We start from the raw sequence: 19,640 nt of genomic DNA, 5'->3' as shown, positions 1-19,640 counted from the left end.
GACAAGTTCAGTGATGCTCTTTTGAGACAGAGTCTCTCACCTGCATGGAGCTTACCAACTAGGATAGACTAGCCAGCGAGTCCCAGAATCCTCCTGGGCTGGGATTACAATGCTTTGTCGTGTCTGGCTTTTTATGTGGGTTCTAGGGTTCAACTCAGGTCTTCACACGTGTGAGACAAGCACTTAATGACTGAGCTATCTCCCAGCCCATTTTCTTCTGTTAAAAAAATTTACTTATGTATTTGAGAGAGCGTGACAGAGAGAGAGGCAGAGAGAGAATAGGTGCACCAGGGCCTTCAGCCACTGCAAACAAACTCCAGACACATGCGCCACTTTGTGCATCTGGCTTTACATGGGTAGCGGGGAATTGAACACAGGTCCTTTGGATTCGCAGGCAAGCACCTTAACCACCAAGCCATCTCTACAGCCACTCTGCCTTCTTTTTTTTTTAAAGCTTTTAAAATGGTATTTTACCTTTTTTCATCTTTGAACAGCTAACCCCATCTACTTGGTTTAGTACACAGTGGGTTCACGCTACAGTCAGTTCTTCGCACACTCAGGCCAGGGCAGGCCAGCCTTGGGTGGAAATCTCAGGCAGAGCAAGAGGCTCCTCGGGCCTGACGCCACAGCCCTGGTCCCAGGCTGGTCCTGCCTCTTTGTCTGCCAAACGTACCTCCCCAGAGTCCCTCGTGGCCCTGGCACATAGCAATCTAGGGTTCCAGGACTGTCCTCAAATTACACTTGATTCGACGGAGCTGTAAATACTGTGAAGTTTAATGACTATTATTTAGTTCAGCACTCAGGACCCAGATTTATGCGGAAGCCTGAACAATCCGTGACGGAAGGGACGGCGTGGAAGCACCGAGCACGAGGCCGCTGGGTTGTAGCACATGCCCCCCATGCCCTGGCGACATAGGCGTGACCCTCACCCGAGGACAGAGGAGACCTCCGCGCATGGCTGGCTTCCCCGTACCGGGAGAAACCGGGGAAGCCCGGCAGCAGGACGGCGTTAAGCCAGGTCCGCAAGGGCCGCCTCGACCTGCCCCACACGGCACCCAGCTGTTCCAGGTGGCACAGTGGGCAGACAGGAGGAGGCGGGCATCTCTGCCCAGTACCAGGGACATACGCTCTGCAGTCGGCACGGAGAGGACGGATAATGCTGCCTCTACCAGAGGTGACGGCGGGGAACCAGACTCAGTTTCCCTGTCTGAGGCTCCAGGACGCCACCTGGGGCCTCACGGGAGCACAGGCTTAAGCGACCCCCCCCCCCGCGCATGCGCGCCCTACCTCCCCCCCCCCCCCCCGCGCATGCGCCCCTACCTTGAGCGTGCTGTTCTTGGCGCTCAGCTGCTGCTCCAGCTGCGAGATCTGGCTGGCCGAGTTCTCGCGCAGCTTGGTGAGGCTGGCCTGCAGGCGCTGCACGTCCTCCACCAGCTGCGCGATCTCGCGCTCCTTGGCGGCCAATTCGACTTCGAGGCTGGAGCGGGTCAGCACCTCTATGGCCTGCTCCTGGGAAAGAGAGAGCAATGACGAGACGGCACTGGCCCGGGGACGCCCGGGGCTTGGCTGCAGGCCACTGAGGCAGAAGCCACACGCCCGAAGGGGCCACAGGCTCAGGCGCAGCCGTCACGTGGATTTGGGCCTTGCACGAGGATTTCCCCCGGGCCCGCTAGGTGCCACGCGTGGTACTGAACAGGGCACGGGATTCACATCCCACTAGGGCTGGGGCTGGCGGCGAGACCCGTCGAACACACGCAGTTTTGAGGAAGTGTGCTGCGGAGCGCTGTGGAAAACCCAAAGCAGGGCTGGAGATGTGGCTCAGTTGGCACAGTGCCTGCCTGGCACGTCGGAAGGCCAGGGCTCCCGCCCCAGCACCGGGTAAAGAGGGTGGTGGTGCGAACCTGCTGTCCGGGCACTGAGGACGTGCAGGGAGGAGGATGGGAAATTCGGGGTCATCCTCGGGTACGGGCGGGGTTGGAGGACAGCCTGCACTTACGAGATCCTGCCTCAAAACAAAACAACCAAGCTGCACGCCTTTAATCCCAGAACTCGGGAGGCAGAGGTAGGAGGATCGCCGTGAGTTGGAGGCCACCCTGAGACTACATAGTTAATTCCACGTCAGCCTGGGCCAGAGTGAGACCCTACCTCAAAAAACAAACAACAAAAACCACCAAAACCTGAAGCAGGAAGGGTGTGGCAGCCAGTACTAAGAGAAGCTATCACCCTCCCAGAGTTGGTCCAGGAACGTCTTAGTGAGTAGGGGAACATGAGCAGGGATCTGAACTGGGGTGTGGCCGTGAAGGCCGGTAGGGAAAGGTGTTTCAGCCACGGGAACCCCAAGTAGGAAAGCTCACAGGGAGCCCGAAACCCTCTCAGATTTTCTTCCCCATGGTGGAATCGAGTGGCCTTTGGATTCGTTATTAAGTTATCTAGAGTAGATACATTTTTTGGCAAATTGATGCCTAGAGTCAATCTTTTCTTTTTGGTTTTAATGAGGCTGGGTGGGTCTCATGTAGTTAGGTTTGACTTTCTTTTAATGTGTGTGTGTGTGTGTGTGTGTGTGTGTGTGGTGTGCACGTGTGTTGGTGCATGATTGCATGTTGGTAAGGCCAGGGGACAACCTTGGGTGTTCTCAGAAATGCCACCCACCTCTCTTTGTTTTGCCTGTGTGCAGGTGTGGTGGACATATAGGTGTGCCCTTGCAGTGCCCCATGTGCAGGAGCAGGACGTCAGGTGTCCTGTCCCATCTTTGTTCCTCCCGTTCTCATTTTGAGCCGGGGTCTCTTACTGAGAAAACCAAGCTTGCTGTTATTCCTGGTCTCTGTTCTCCTTTGAAGGACTGGGGTGACAGGTGCATGCGATTTGGAGATTCAAATTTGGGGCAGTTTAGGCCCTCCTGCTTGTGCAGGAAGCCCACTTCTTTGCTGAGCCACCTCTGCAGCCACATCCACCTCCTTCTAGACGGGGTCTCTCACTGGCCTGGAACTCTCCGTGGAGGCTAGACTGGCTGGCCAGAAAGACCCCGGGATCCTCTTGTCTTTGCCTTCTCAGTGCTGGATGAAAGGCATGTGCTACCACACCTGGCGTTTTGATGTGGATTCTAGAACTCAGGTCTCACACTTGCGAGGCACTGTACTGACTGAGCTATCGTCTTTTATACGACTATCAGTCTGCCACAGAATGGCAATTAAAAAAAAAAATATGGAGATGTCACAACAGGGCTGGCAGAGCCTGACTTTGCCTGAAGGAGGCTCTGGAGAAGGAGGTGGGGGAAGGGAATGTGACAGATGACAGAAGTGGCCTGCAGAGAGGTCACTGTGGCATGTGTGTGAAGATGTGAGCCACCAACACTGCCTCAGTGTGGGGGATGGTATTGAGGACTCTTATTTCAGAAGAGTGTGGGAAAGGCATGGGCACATTCTAGAAAAGAATTATGTTTGACGGAGGGGGCAAAGAGAATGGAGTGGCTTTGAAAACCTCTGGGGATCAGGCAGAGCTACAACCTAAGACGCACTACTAACTGGCATGGGTTGTCAGGTTGCAGCAGGACTCCCTCCGACCCATCCAAGGCTCCACCTAGTTGCACCATGTGGTAGTTTGAATGGAGGTTCCCCCACTAGGTTCAGGAGGTTTATTAAAACTTCTTGGTGGGCTGGAAAGAAGCCTTAGCAGTTAAGGTGCATGCCTGTGAAGCCTAAGGACCCAGGTTCGATTCTCCAGGTCCCACGTAAGCCAGATGCATATGGTGGCATATGTGTCTGGAGTTCATTTGCAGTGGCTGGAGGCCCTGGTGCACCCATTTTCTCTCTCTCTCTCTCTCTAACAAATAAATTAACAAAATAAATCTTCAAAAAAAAGAATTTAAAACTTCTTGGATATCCAGCTACCTGGCTGGAGGAGGTATCACTGTAGACAGATCCTGGAGTCCAGCCCTAAGGTGTTTGTTACCGGGGGCAGATCTGAATTCCAGCCTCCGATGTGTGAACTTGCTTGAGCTCTGCCTGGGGTTCCTGAGTGGCCCGCCTGTGGTGTGGGTGGTGGCTTTCCTCTCTTTGTGGACCTGTGAAAGTGGGCCAGCTTCTGCCCTTGTGGAATCTCCCCTCAATCTGTAAGCTTCCATAAATCCCTTCCCACAGCTGCGCTGGGTTTGGAAGTTCACTTGAGTGACCCGAAGCTGTCCATTACACACCACAGTCATGATATTCAAGAAAACATGTGGGTTCTGGGCCAGCTTGGAGATGCGATCTGGAACAGGACACACGGAGTCCCCTGTGACCATGTCAGGGCCATGTCAGGGAGAGCACTTTGGCTCGGGTAGGGAGAAGGTTCCTGAGGCACCCTTGCTGGGGTCACGACCCTTGCAACTGTTCCAGAAATTGTCTTGAGTTGTAGTTCCATTGAGACACTCAATGCATGGGTTTTGGCTTTTGCAAGATCTATGGACTCTGCTGTTTCCTGTCTACATTCTGCTAGCCAAGGCCAACAGCCTATTTTCCGGTGGCCTGGTGCATGTGCTGTCGTCTGTGGGAAGGGGCAGCTGGGGAGCCCCTGCCTGCCAGCCTTGGCTGGGAGACTGAAACCACACTAGGTCCAACACTGCATGCAGGCTATGACCACGTGTTGAAGCATCCCCAGGACCCGCAAGAAATTTTACCTGTGAAAACACTCATTTCCTTTGGGACTGTTTGGGTCGCTGTGGCCCAGGAAAGTGCCAAATCATTTGCAATCAAAATATTTAATTTGGGAGCCCTGGCAGACGCATCAGGATAGATGGTTTCCTCCACGAGCAAGGGCACTAGCACAGGCCAATAAACTGCTGCTCTGACTCCAGGGCTTTTCTCCCGCCTCTGTACTGTGCTGCCCCTGGTCACTGGTGCTCGGGCGAGCGAGCGTGGACAGCCAAGGGGAGGTTTCAGAGGAAAGTTTCTATGGTGTCCGCGAAGTGGAAAGATGCGATGGCCTCCTACACGGAACCCTGTACACGACATTCTGGAATGCTTCAAGCGTGCTGAACTTATTAATAATTCTCTTCCTTATCGAGACAGGGTCTTACTATGCAGCCCCAAGTAGTCTCAAACTGGCAATTCTCCTGCTTCAGCCTCCTGAGTGTTTTCTTTCCCTCCTCTCCTTCCTCTTTCTCTCTGAGACAGGGTCTTATGTAGGCCAGGCAGGCCTAAACCTTGCTATGTAGCCAAGCATGACCCTGAACCTTTGTTTTGGTTTTTCGAGGCAGGGTCTTGCTGGGATTACATGTGTGACACCATACCTAGCTAAAACCACTTTGTCCAGAGTCCCTGGCTGAGAGATGGCAGAGCTGGGGTCTGGCCTCAGGGAGTGGGCTCTAATGTCCAAGGTCTTGGCTACCATGTTGCTCTGTCACTGAGCCAGTTACCTGAGCTCCCCGAAGTTGTTTGGAACCCGGCCATTCAGAGCCACCTTGATCACACTGGGACAGTCCTGGTGATGGCCATGCTAACTTTAGAAAGTCAGGTGGTGCTGGGTGTGATGGTGCTGCCTGTGAACGCAGCATGTGGGAGGCTGAGGTAGGATGATCACCAGTTGGGAGGCCAGCCTGGGCTATTTATTGTGACCTTTTCTCAAAAAGAAAGTGCACAAGCAAAAGTTTGAAGACTTATGCCTCACTCTTCCTGAAATTTTGCATCACTGGTGAGATGCCAGCTATGATGTAAGCCCAAGGTCACCTGCTATTTTATGACCCTCGGGGGTCCTGCCAGCTCATGGCGGACTGTCTTTTCCACTGCGAGAACACTCCTCGCTTCCCTGTGGAATTCAGGGGAGGCATCCATTTTCAGATTCCATCACAACCAGCCTCAAGTGGGAAGCTGCTTTTTTTGTTTGTTTGTTTGTTTGTTTTCAAGGTAGGGTTTCACTCTAGCTCAGACTGACCTGGAATTCACTATGTAGTCTCAGGGTGGCCTCGAACTCATGGTGATCCTCCTACCTCTGCCTTCTGAGTGCTGGGATTACAGGCGTGTGCCACCACGCCCGGCACGGAAAGCTGTTTTTATGTGACCTGTCCCTACAGCCTCCACTAGGCAGGACACAAGCATGCGTATACACAGGCAAGCACGTGACATGGCATTCCAGCCCGGGGGGTCATTGGTGGAGGACTTCCCTATCCCCACCGGGTGAAGCATTTCCCACGCATCAGTTGTGGTCCAATTATACTCCAAAAAGAAGTGTTAAAACCTTAAAGAAGAAAACACGTGTTACACGAGGGTAGGCGAGGCCCTGAAGCAGGGCCCAGGTTACCCACCACATCCGGTGCCTTCTGGATCTGTGAGGCCAGCTGGAGAGAGTGGTTGGCCGATGAAAGCTGTTCCCTTAGAGTCTCCGCCTCTCTCTGCGCCACCTCTGCCCTCTGAGGGAAATGGAAAGGGGCGAAGAGAGAAAGAACATTCGGTTTAACAACTGACAATTATCACAAGAACATTCATCAATTCACGCCTGACTGACTGTAATTGATTTTCCTAAACACTCAACCTAATAAATGCTAGGGGAAAAAAAAAAAAAAAAACAACCCTAGAATGTGATGGATTTTTATTTTAAACAGTACAAGGGAGAAATAATTGAGCGATTATGACAGTAATTTAACGCTAGGAGCGAGGAATCCCCTGCTGGTATTAATGCTCCGGCCCACTGCATTTCCCAGACTGAATAAATACCAGTGGAAATAGAGTCTTCTCATTCAATTTCTTTCTATTCTCATAGACCGAGGAGATTTTATTGCAGGATTACTCCTGGGAGTCATTCTCACGGGTAAACACTGAATTAAAGACACTCCGGCCATTCTCTTCCCCCAAACACGCACAATGTTGGGGTTGTTTTCCTCCAGTGAGTATTTCCATAAGTGCATGGAGAGAAATGTCACTTCTTTTGTAAGGGCAGGCTGCCTTCTGTGTAGTTAACCCCTCACTGGATAACATTTTCAGCCAGTCAGGCTGGTCTGGGGCTAGTGGTATGTGGGCTGGATGAGAAATGGCTGGAATCTTCCTTCATTTGCCTGTAACTTCTGGATGAGGAGGCTATGGGTGCTGAAAACAAACATCCCATTGGATAATGAGAATAGCCACTCCAGTGCCCACCACTCATGAGGGCACCTGGAACAGAGGCACTGAGCTACCCCACAGAGCCTCCACTTACCCATCTATAGAATGGGAATACTGTGTTGCCTACTTAAGAGACCTAAGTAGTTTATCAAAGAGCTTGTCCAGGTTTTACCTTTATGACTGAGATGAAATGAAGACAGGTGGGAACTGGTAGCTAATGACATGAGGGGAGTGGACTGAGTGACATGCTACTGGCACTTTTTAAATACATCTGGCAAGTTAATTTTGTGAACAGAAAAGATTAATGGGGATCCTGAGTATGACGACAGCCTGCCCTATAGAGTGAGATCTGTCTAAAAGAAAAAGTACAGGACTGGAGAGATGGCTTAGTGGTTAAGGTGCTTGCCCGCAAAGCCAAAGGACTCAGGTCCGATTCCCCAAGACTCATGTAAGCCAGGTGCACAAGGTGGCACACGTGTCTGGAGTTTGTTTGTAATGGCTGGAGACCCTGATGTGCTCATTCTCTGTCTCCTGTCTGTCTCTTTTTCTCTCACTCTTAAATAAATAAATACCTTTTTTAAAAGTACAAAAACAGGCTGGGAGGATGGCTTAGCAGTTAAGACACTTGCCTGCAAAGCCAAAGGACCCAGGTTCGATTCCCCAGGACCCATGTAAGCCAGATGCACAAGGTGGATCACACATCTGGAGTTTATTTGCAGTGGCTGGAAGCCCTGGTGCTCCCGTTCTCTTTCTCTCTATTTGACTCCCTTTTCTCTCGCTCAAATAAATTTTTTAAAAAAAGTATAAAAAAAACCAAAAGCCCCAAACAGAAAAGATTAACAAGGAAAACCTGGTCGATCAGAGCTACATTGTGTGTTCTTATCTTGTGTGGTCACAGTGCGTGCCTACCAACTGCCAAAAAGAAGTCATGATGAAAAAGAAGCAGCTATTGGTGGGAGACGTATTTCACTTGGTAGAGCGCTTGGCTGGTATTCACAAAGCCCTGGCGTTGAGCCTCAGAACCGCAAGACTGACTGTGCTTGGTCATACACGCCTGTTATCCCAGCCCTCAGAAGGCGGAGGCAAGAGGACCAAAGGTTCAAGGCCAGCCTGGGCTACAGAGAGTACAAAGCTAGCCCGGGCTGTCAGGGCCTGTCTTAAAAACAAAAACAAACAAACAAACAAAAAGAAATAAGGAAAAGAGAAAGAAACAAGAAATTAGTCTGTCTTGGTACTCATCACCCAATCTGGTTGGTTGAGGAAAGGCCATGGCAGCCTTAAGTGGCTCGGTGATGGTGGCATCAACCTGTGTACAGATAAATTCAGGTCTTGCTAAGGGCAGTCATATATGCCCATGGAGGGGCTGGCAGCTCCCTGCCATGCTTTGTCGACAGCTCTGGGCATGGTACTGAATTTAACTCATGAGTTACATGGCTAGCCCATTTATGCCAGTGTCTCCTTCCCGTCTCTGCTCCAGATGGAATCTCGAACCAAGTAGTATCTAGAACCAACCATCAGGAAAGAACTAGGTGAAGTGATTAATAAATACACAGAGGGAAATTTATTTCTGGCTCATGCTAAGTGTTGAACTACAGAGGCTCCAGAAAGAGTTATTGTGAGATGACAATGCTTTCCTCCAGTTCACTCCCAAGTTTCCCCTTCTCTCCCTTGGTGGTCCCGGGGATGGAGTCCAGGGCCTTGTAAAATGCCTGAATCACATTTCCATTCCCTCACTAGGAGAGTCTAGGCAAGTGCTCCATTGCTGACCCAGACACCAGCTGCTTACTGGAGTGGCTGGAGGCAAGCACTCTACCTGAGAGCCACACCCTTGGCCTTTCACTGGTGGAGTCTAGGCAAATGCTCTAACCACTGAGCAGCATCCCCAAGTCCCCCTTTTACTTTTTGAGAAAAGGTCTTGCTAAGTTACCGAGGCTGGTCCTGAACTTACACTGTTGCCTGGCCAGCCTCACAGGTAGCCCAGCTGAGCTTCTAAGTGGGTAATCATGACATGTGGCTGAAAAACACATTCCTCCTTGGTGAGCTAGGTAAAGTTTTGGTTATAAAACCCTCACAGTTCTGTCAGGAATAAGGTAGATCCTGACATATTTCCTAGTCTCTCTGACTAAGAAAAGTATTTGTTTGTCTATTGGGAAAAAGTTCTGATAGCGGCCGGTTGCACCCGTGCCCGGTGGGCACGTATATGTCATACGGAATCAGAGTTGAGAAAATCCCGCATTCTGGCTTCATGATACGTCCCTGTGAGCATGCGCAGATGTCAGGCGGGCCTGACATGCCACTCCACGGAGCAAGACATCCACTAATGTCCACTCCCCAAGTTCAAGTACAGAGCTGCTCTTGGTGCCAGGCATGGAGGCACGGGCCTGTAATCCCAGCACTTGGGAGGTTGAGGCAGGAGGACAGAGTTAGAGGCCAGCCTGACCTACATGGAGAGATCTAATCTCAAAACCAAAACCATACAAAATCAAAAAAGGTCAGGGAACCTAGCTCTGCCTAACATGCACAAAGCCCTGGGTTCCATCCCTGGCACCACATCAACTGGCGTGGTAGAACAAGCTTGCAATTCCAGCACTTGAAAGGTGGAGGAAGGAGGATCAGCTCAGCGTCATCCTTGGCTCCAGAGAAAGTTCGAGGCAGGCATGGACTACATGAGACCCTGTCTCAAAAAAGAAAACAAAGGACTGGGGAGACGATCAGTTGGTAAAAATGTTTGCTTTGCAAGCATGAGGATCTAAGTTTGATCCCCAGCATCACATGCATGCAAACACAATGAAGAAAGAAAGAAAGAAAGAAAGAAAGAAAGAAAGAAAGAAAGAAAGAAAGAAAGAAAGAAAGGGAAAGGGAAGGAAAGGAAAGGAAAGAAAGAAAGAAAGAAAGAAAGAAAGAAAGAAAGAAAGAAAGAAAGAAAGAGAGAAAGAAAGAAAAAGACAGGAAGGAAGGAAAGAAAGGAGGAAGGAAGGAAGGGAGGAAGGAAGGAAGGGGAAAGGCAGGCGGACAGGCTGTGATTTCTAAGCCTAACCTCAGCCTGTAGGGTCATAAACAGCTAGGTTAACAAGACAGCACACCTCCACCTAATTGACTTCCTCTGGAAGGGGGGTCACAGGAAGTGTGGTCAGTGGCCAGCCCACCCACACAGGAAAGCCCCCAGGCAGGGCTCCCCATGTTTCCATGTGTCAGGTCGAGGCTTGTTTATCAAGAAGTCCTGAAGTTGCAACCCTTCCTGGTCACTAGTGGAGGGACAGGCTATTACTACAAGGGCCGGAAGTCGAGGAAGCAGGTGTCCGAAGGACCCCGTCTCGCGGGCAGCTGCAGCCTGCTCTTCCGTTTCTCCAGGATGGAAACACAGTTACCGGGCAATAAAAGAGAGCCATAGGTCTCAGAAGAATGCTTGGGATAAACCCAGTGCAGAAATAACGTTATATGCCAGTGAACTAGCAAATTGCTCCTCCTGGGGGTTCCCCGAAGGGGAGGCGGCAGGTCCAGATGTGTGCGGCGCCTGCAGCAGCGTGTGGCTCTGTGTGTAGCCCTGCTCCCGCCCAAACCACCTCTGCTTTGTCCCCCTAGGGATGGCCTCCTGTCCAGCCTAGGCGGCTGGCTTCCTGATCTGTCACTACAGCTGTCCTCTGCTCTCCTGGCTTCCTACCCGACAGTCCTTATTCTTGGGGTAGGCAGAGTGATTCCTCCTCTAGCAAGCTAATCTGGAGGCTCCACTGCCCTCTCCCAGTGCCCACTGCCCCATCCTGCCCAGTCCTTTCCTACCACGCTCCAGCCTATCTACCTGCTGGAAAGCTTTCCTCCAAGTTTAAGGCCAAAGCCACTGCCAACCTTGGTGGCTCTTCCCATAGACTTTCACCTCTTTTTCTCGGAGGATGAGCCTTTCAAACTTCTAGAACTGGGCTGGAGAGATGGCTTAGCGGTTAAGCGCTTGCCTGTGAAGCCTAAAGACCCTGGTTCGAGGCTCGGTTCCCCAGGTCCCACGTTAGCCAGATGCACAAGGGGGCGCACGAGTCTGGAGTTTGTTTGCAGAGGCTGGAGGCCCTGGCGCGCCCATTCTCTCTCTCTCCCTCTGTCTTTCTCTCTGTATCTATCGCTCTCAAATACATAAATAAAATAAAATAAAAAATTCTAGAACTTCTGGCTTCCCTTAGATGCTCTAGCAGGTGTGTCCAAAAGCTTCCTGTGAATGTGTGTGTGGACACATGTATCATAGTGTCTGTGTGGAGGTCAGTGGACAAGGTCAGGTGTCAGTCTTCCCCTCCCACCTTGTTTGAGGAAGGGGCGCATTCACCACATCTGCTAGGCTGGCTGGTCTGGGAACGTACGAGGCTCTGTCCGCCTCTCTCTCATCCTGCTGTTAAGGGCAGGCAGGCTGGGACTACAGACATGATCTGATCTCCAGTCCTCTTGCTTGTGTGGCAAGAGCTTTTTATCCACGTGGTCATCTCCCCAGCCCCATGTCCAACCTCTTGACATTGAGACACAACATTGTATTCTGGGAAGTTCACGCTTGAGAAGGGCACAGCTGAGATAACAACAAAAATGCAAAAACAAAACAAAACAAAACAAAAACCCACCTGAAAATGTTTTAAGTTTATGACTTTGTGTTGGGCCACATACATAGCTAACCTAGGACACATGCTGATTGTGGGTCAAAAGTCGTACATCGCCGGGCGTGGTGGTACACACCTTTAATCCCAGCACGCGGGAGGCAGAGGTAGGAGGATCACCACGAGTTCGAGGCCATCCTGAGACTACATAGTGAATTCCAGGTCAGCCTGGGTTACAGTGAGACCCTACCTTGAAAAAAAAAGTTGTATACCTCTAGTGCATTTTGTATATTGTTTAAAAAAAGTATTTTTAGAGGGAGAAAGAGAGAGTGAGAACTGGCATCCCAGGGCCTCCAGCCACTGCAAATGAACTCCAGATGCATGCACCCCCTTGTGCATCTGGCTTACGTGGGTCCTGGAGAGTCAAACCAGGATCCTCTGGCTTTGCAGGCAAACGCCTTAACCGCTAATCCATCTCTCCAGCCCCTATATGTTCATTTAATATTGCATATTATATAGCTCTCACTTCTTTTCACACTGCAGTCTACCAATGTGTGGGGCTATACTCACAGCTCCCCGGGGACACAAGTGGCCTATGGTGACTGGCAGCTGGACATGCTTATGAGTCTAGTTGTAGGCTTCAGGGTCAGAAGGGTCCCCCTGAATCATCTACTTTGCCCCCTCCTCCTGTGCAGCCCCGTGCTCAGTTCCTCATCTTATCAAGCTGGGTCTGTATGCTTGCATTGCTCTCATGACTGGAAACCTATTCCCAGGACTGAGGCTCCTTTGGAGGGCCAGGCCGTGGAGGAAGTTCTCTGCACTGGGACTTCTTTCCTCAGGCTTTCCTCTACACTTGGCCGTGGTCCTGTGGGGTATCAGAAAAAGCCTGGCCCTGTCGTCCCCTGGCTGTTTTCGAAACCTATGGGAACTGAAGCTACAAGGTCCACACTCTAACTTCCCTTCCCATCCCGGGTTAATATTTTGTGTGTGCGTGTGTGAGTGCGGACGCACTCCAGGACTGGATAGGACTCTTTCCCTAAGCCTCAAAGATGGTGTAGTTGAGCAGTTTGTGGGAAGGACAGGGACCCAGGGAACTCCCAATGTGCCAGGCAGTGACTTGAGGGGTTTCTGGGAGGATTTTCATGCCATGGGGCGGGGGAAGGGGCTCCTCCCAACCAGCGCGACCTGAAGCAAGTCCCAGAACCTTCCAGGGCCTATAGATAGCCAGCTATAAAATTGAGTGGGCAGAGGCCACAGCCTATTGCCATCTGGGCTGAAAAAAAAAAAGTTTGGCTTTGACTGGTTCTGCCACTAATCAAGAACCCGTGTGCAGGAGGCGGGCAGGGGGCGTGACTCAGCTGGTGGAGCGCTCACCTGTTGTGCGCAAAGCCCGGGGTTTGATCCTGAGCACCTCATAAACTAGGCAGGGTGGTTACCTGTCTGTGACTCTAGCCCTGGGGAGGTGGAGGCAGGTGGATCAGAAGTTTAAGATCAGTGTTGGCTATATTGGGTTTGAGGCCAGCTGGGGCTCTATGATACTTGTAGCTGAATATTCTGGAAAGCAGGGTGCTTTGTATTTCCCAGAAGGCATGACTGATAATCAGGTATCAGCTGAAAGGGGCCGTGGACAGGGAGTCTCAAGAGCAAGCAGATGGAACCTACTAGAAGAGGGCTATGGTAAATTCTCTAGGCTGGACATTCCTGGAATGGGGATCAGGAAAAGGAAAAAGTAGTCCCCCCTGCAGGACTATGTATGGTGGAATATTTGGAATACTGGAATATTTGGTCTATACCCAAGACAACCAAGGACACAATGCCAGGGACTTGGTCAAACTCGTCATAACTCCTTCGCGAGCATCCATGGTGGCAGTTGTCAAGTGAGACTATCACGAGAATAACTGGCCTCCTGACTTGGAGCGAGGCATCTCCTGAGATGACAGACAGGTACACTTTTATGTTTGGTGCCTTAAACATTCCAAGTGTCCTACCTGGTTGGCTCGTTCTAGGTCAGTCATGATCATTTCGATCTCGTCGGCCCTGGGAAGGTGAGAGGGAGAGAGGTTAGTCATCACCGAGGCAGGTGACCCATGGGCTAGGCTTGCTGGCTCTGAGCATGACGGAATACCGCATCCACACAGAGGAGGCTGGGTCCCCAGCAGAGAGGGCCGTGAGGGGTCACTGCTGCCCATCGGACCAGGTGGACTTGTGTTACAGGCAGCATGCCTACACTCATACTTTTTGTTTTGCTTAGAGACGGGGTTGGGGTGGGGAGCGTGTTTGTCTCTCGCGGCCCAGACGTGCTTCTGCCTCTGCTTTCTGGGTGTTGAGGTGACAGGTCCACGTGTGGGCTACCACATGTGGCTTTGCACTCTTTGGATATTCATGATCTGGGGATCAGAGGTGGTGGCCTGTCCTGGAGGTGCTCCGAAGCTTGTTGGTAAGACAGAACCCCAAAAGGAAAATACAGGGGCCGGGGATGTGGCTCAGTTGGCTGAGTGCTGGCCCGGCATGCACCAAGTCCTGGGTTCCATCCCCAGCACTACATAAACTGGGCGTGCTGGTACACGCTTGTCATGCCAGCATTCAGGAGGCGGAGGCAGGAAGATTAGAAGTTCGTGGTCATCCCTTGGATTTTTAGTGAGTTTGAGGCTAGACTGGGCTACATGAGACCCTGCTGCTGTCCCCCCCAACATAAGGGAAGAAATACAGTGTGTCCCACGAAAGGCTCATATGAAGCTCTGAACATAGTGCAGAGGAAAACAGGGCATGTGTGTGTGTGTGCGTGTGTGTGTGTGTGCGTGTGTGGGCGAGCAACGAGTTGTCCCCAGAGGAAAGGGGGCAGGGAGGACTTCCAAAGAGGTGAGGAGTATGTTGGCTTTTGAAGGACAATTAGAACTTTGCCGGATTGGGAGTGAGGAGAGTCTACCCCTGGGAGAAGGGTCCTTGTTAAAGTGTGTATGCGTGTGTGGGAATGTGGGCACGCAGGTGCATGTGCAGGGCAGAGGGTGGCTTCCCCTGTCACTCTGCACGTTAGTTATGGAGGTGGCAGAGTTTCCTAGTTGAACGCAGGGCTTGCTGATTGGGCTAGTCCAGCTGGCCAGCTTCCCCGGGCAGTTCCTGCTTCTGTCTAGCATTTACCTGGGCACTGGGGACCTGAACTCAGCTCCTCACACCTGCACAACAGGCTCTGTACCCACTGAGCCACCTCCCTGGCCCCCCTGAGGTTCTTGTTTACTTAAGTTTGTTTTGAAAGCACGTTCTCGAGTGAAGGCAAATCCATGTTTCCAGCACCCCACTAGGAGTATAGAGCAGAGTCCTGCTAAGAAGGGAATGTGGATCTAGAGCTGGGGTCTGCGGGGACAGAGGATAGGTGCCTCCAGTTGACAGATGCTGGTATGAAGACCCAGGAATGTCCCAGCAGACTCGGAGCAATGGAACAGAGCCCGACAGCTGCGAGGGCCCTGCCTGGCCCGAGGGCCCATTCCGTGGAGGCTCCTGCGGGCTTCTCTGAGTGCAGGAGTTCATGCTTAGCCCTTGCTGGCATGATCATGGCTCCTTCATACTCAGCTTCCTGCCTTCCATTGGGATTTGCCCCCTACTCATTCTCTATGGCCCTATATCCCAACAACTGCTATGATACTCAGAAACCTAAGCCACTAGGCCCAAGGGGACAGGGTGCCAGGCCTTTCCTGTGCAGTCTGTGGGGACTATCTTCCGTCTCTGGGTACCTCTCCGCTGATTCCACCTGTCCCCCAGCCTCTCCTGGTGACTTCCTGAGGGAAGTCACATACTCCCCTCTCCCTGGCTGGCATGTTTTAAGTTTCCATCTGAGGACCCCAAACACAATCGGGAGGAGGCTAAACCTCACGTCCTTCTGGTCCTGAGTCCCAGGACTTGGACCTCTGTTGATGGGAATCTGAGGTGGGCTGCAGGCCAGACTTCTGTATGGCTCCTTTCCTACCAAGGACGAGCTACTTTTTCGTTCAAGGGCAGCCCGGGACACTGGGACAGGCCTGGCATCGAGAGCTCCATCCCCTGGCCTCAGCTGAGTCCTCAGGGGATGTACCATAGGGCATCTCTGCTCCCCTTACTTTGAGGACTGAAAGCACTGACTTCAGGCTCCTGCACAGGTTTGGCTTAGCAGCCTGGGCTTTTCACACGCTGGGAGTCCACAGAAGCTTATCCACTCCTGGCAGCCTGCTTGGGGTGCCAGGTGCCAGGGGATCACCTTCGATGCTCATTGCGTGTGTCTGAAACAGCACCCAGCTTTCAGACAGCCCAAGGAGAGCTTGAAACAGGCCCATTCAATGTCTCTGTTAGAATGGAACTATTTTTGGACAACTCTGTGGGGAAGGCCATGTCACTGTTGGTTAAGAAACCCAGGCTGGGGGCTCTCATAAAAGGTGGACGCCAGGCTAGGAGATGTCTCGGTGGTTGAAAGTGCTTGCCGCACAAGCCGAGGACCAGAGTTCAGACCCCAGAACCAACGTAAAGCTGGACGCAACAGCAAGCACACCCATGATCCCCGCATGCCGACGAGCAGGATGGGAGGTGGTGTCAGGAGAATCCCAAAGCCTCTGGAGCAGCTAACCCAGCGTTCACAGCGGGGAACCAGACAGTCCTGGTCTCAGACGAGGTGGGAGGTTAGGACTGACGCCCTGAGGGTGTCTTCCGACCTCCGCACGTGCGCCTTGGCACATGTGTACCATACATAAAACAAATGGACAAGTCCCGAGGAATGACATCCGAAGCTGTCCTCTCTGATGCCACATATACTTACACACACACACACACACACACACACACACACACACACACACACGGCTCCTACTCTGCAACCTGGGTATAAGGAGATGGGGAAACTTAAATTATAAAATATGAAATATCTATGGTAACATTTCAAAAGCCTCTGAGATCATGGAGAACAACCACAAGGCAGGCAGGCTAATGATTACACAGGGTTCAGAAACCACTGAAGGTGGACAGGGTCTTCACCACAGCGTAGGAACAGCTGCTGCCGTGACAGCACCAGGGAGTGCGGACCCCACTGGGCAGAAAATGAAAACAGTGTCGCCCAATGCTTTCCTTTCCTTTCCTTTCCTTTCCTTTCCTTTCCTTTCCTTTCCTTTCCTTTCCTTTCCTTTCCTTTCCTTTCCTTTCCTTTCCTTTCCTTTCCTTTCCCTTTCTCTCTCTCTCCCTCCCTCCCTCTCTCTCTGTTTTTTCCTGGTAGGGTCTCACTTTAGCTCGGGCTGACCTGGAATTCACTATATATTCTAAGGGTGGCCTTGAACTCACAGCGATCCTCCTACCTCTGCCTCCCAAATGCTGGGATTAAAGGCGTGCGCCACCACGCCCGGCTTTGACCAATGTTTTTTAGAGCAAATCACAAGTTTTAAACATGGGTTTGAACTGGAATCAGAGAATTATTCATTGTGCCCTTTTTTTTTTTTTTGAAATAGGCTTTTGTTATGTAACCCAGGCTGGCCTGGAACCTGAGGGTACTGGGATTTTGTGCACGCAACGGAGTGCAGATACCCATGGCCAGCTGCCCCGGCTACCGCCTTCGCCCATCCATCCACTCATTCCTTGACCATGTCTGACACCGTTGTGGTTCCATTTGCTTAGGTGGGCACGCAGAGATGTAGGTGGAGACGCAATGCCACCGGCTCTTGGGAGTGCCACCGATGTAGAAGAAAGGGCCAGAAATCCATGGCAACTGTGAATCCAAAATGAGATTAACAAGGAGAAGCTGGCAGTGCCTGGCTTCCCTGGCCAGCATGTGTGTGGGGCCGGCTGCAGGATCTGGGAGGTGGGTGGGGCTGGGATGGGCCAGGCCGGCCCGAGTGAACGTCCCGAGCACCCATCCAGGTAGAAGAGGCCCTGCGTTGGCCCTCTTTCCTTTCTCTCCTCTTTCTCGAGTTCTGCTAATCTCTCTTCATCCCAGTGTTTCTTCAGCTCTGCCTGCGGTGGGCATGGCTGACATAACCGCTTCTGTCTTCTACATCATTCAACTTTCTTCATAGTTTGCCTTTTCTTTGCTCTTTTCCTGTTGCCTTCTAGAAGGTTCTTCAACTTGATCTAACTGACCTTTACTTACTGGACTCTCTAAAACCTGTGTATTTCCTCTTGTTTCATCATTGCTTTACCCAACTTGCATTTTCCCTCTTTTGGGGGGCAATCCATTTCTTATTCTCATTTCCCCTGTGGCCCATCTGTCTTGGGCTCACACGTGTCGTTGGATTAGGGTGCTTTGCCATGTGCTTGGGCTCTCTGGGGGAGGTAGGAGAAGCCAGCCTGCTGCATGCCACCAGACGAATGGAAGAGGAAAGGAATGACTACCTCGGTTAATGGAGGAAGAAAAGGAGGGGAAGCCAGGTGTGGTGGCGCACGCCTTTAATCCCAGCACTCGGGAGGCAGAGGTAGGAGGATTGCCATGAGTTCAAGGCCACCCTGAGACTCCATAGTGAATTCCAGGTCAGCTTGGGCTAGAGTGAGACCCTACCTCGGAAAAAAACAAAACAAAACAAAAAAGGAGGGGAGCGCATTATGCCCTTGACTCCTCTCGTGTGGCCTTCCCTCTGCCGGAGGTCACCTTTGGGTTCATTTTACCAATCCTGGGTGGCTACAAAGGTTGCCTGTACCTCTCAGGCCATGTTTCTGCCTCTGTTGCCTGGTGGGACAGGGGCTGGAAACATGCCAGTCTTACGTAGAGTGCTTGCAGAGGCCTGGCTACACCCAGAGCTGGGCTTGTTGGGGAGGAGAACTGGAATATCCACTGATTTCTTGTCAGACAGCAAATGGTGTCTTGAGCATGGTGGGGCAAATCTGTAATCCCAGCATTAAGGAGGCTGAAGCAGGATTGTGAGTTGAAGATCAGTCTGGACTGCACAGTGAGTTCAGTCTGGCCAGCCTGGGCTACATAATGAATTTCAAGATCAGACTGGGCAACCTGGTGAGACCTTGTTTCAAAAGCAAAATGAAAAAAGAGCAATTGCTTTGGGATTCTTACTATCTAGGAAATATAACAAAAGATTCCAAGTCTCCTACAAAAAGCAAGCAAGCAAAGAAACAAACAACAACAAAGTATCACATTTAAATAGGAAGGTGCCTTCTTGGGCATTTGAAGTGATCCCTGAAGCGATTTTCAAGTTTTCCATCCATGGGTCAGCTCAACTCTGGTTGCTAAGCAACAGGAGAACTGAGCAAAATATCGAACATGGTAACAGTAGCCGTACTTACCTTTCACTGCGAGAGCGATGCTCCGCGTCCCCAGGCTTTCAGAGGCTTATGAAAACATAGCTTTGCTGTTATGGGGACAGAGTTATTCAAACCCAGGGCCTACGGTGAATACAGGGCCCAGAGGGGCTGCAGTTCTCAGAAACCAAAGAAAGAGACAGTGGGTGTGTGTGTGGGGGAACCAGGGATGCTTAGAAGTTCAGATCATTATTTTAAAAGTCTGTAGGCTTGTTGGTCATTATTAGAAGGGACATTATTTCTAAGACAGTTCATGAGAATATAACTAGTCACAAACAGTGGAAATTTACGTTTGTGGTGTGTAGGTGTGCACGTTCATGTGTCTGTCTGTGCCATGATGTGTGTAGGGAGGTCAGAGGATAATTTTGGGGTGCTGGACCCTGCTCTCCACCTCCTTTGAGACAGGGTGTCTCATGTTCACTGCCCTGTTGACCAAGCTAGCTGGTCCACGAGCTTCGAGATTCTCCTGCCTCTACCTTTCCTCTAGCTGGCCATAGTGCCTGCCTTCCCTGTGGGCTCTGGAGACTTGAACTCAGGTACTCACAATATGCCGTCCCCTAGTCCTATTTTATTTTTATTTTAGTTACTTATAAGAGAAAGCAAGCGAGAGATAAAGAGAGAGAGAGAATGGGCATGTGAGGGTCCCTTGACACTACAAATGAACTCAGACGCATGTGCCACTTTGCATCTGGCTTTCCATGGGTATGGGGGAAATTCCATGGGTATTGGTAGACTTTGTAAGCAAGCACCT

At 51.3% G+C, this 19,640-nt stretch overlaps 1 protein-coding gene across 10 annotated transcripts in view; it reads right to left on the bottom strand.

Moving 5' to 3' along the window:
- Cux1 (cut like homeobox 1) overlaps positions 1-19,640 on the bottom strand; it is a 422,843-nt gene that overhangs the window by 98,376 nt on the left and 304,827 nt on the right. For 4 of the 10 annotated variants that reach the window (XM_045142920.1, XM_045142924.1, XM_045142922.1 and 1 more), the window contains exons 9-11: positions 13,624-13,672; positions 6,278-6,382; positions 1,321-1,509 (exon numbers count right to left, since the gene is read on the bottom strand). In XM_045142920.1, the coding sequence (XP_044998855.1) occupies positions 1,321-1,509; positions 6,278-6,382; positions 13,624-13,672 (343 nt within the window). The remainder of the gene's footprint in view (positions 1-1,320; positions 1,510-6,277; positions 6,383-13,623; positions 13,673-19,640) is intronic. The other 6 variants (XM_045142921.1, XM_045142925.1, XM_045142923.1 and 3 more) reach the window with 3 other exon arrangements.

This window comes from Jaculus jaculus, chromosome 2 (assembly GCF_020740685.1).
Source record: "Jaculus jaculus isolate mJacJac1 chromosome 2, mJacJac1.mat.Y.cur, whole genome shotgun sequence".
Classification (NCBI taxonomy): domain Eukaryota; kingdom Metazoa; phylum Chordata; class Mammalia; order Rodentia; family Dipodidae; genus Jaculus; species Jaculus jaculus.
Note: the sequence above shows the minus strand (reverse complement) of the source record. Positions and strands in the feature narration are given on the sequence as shown.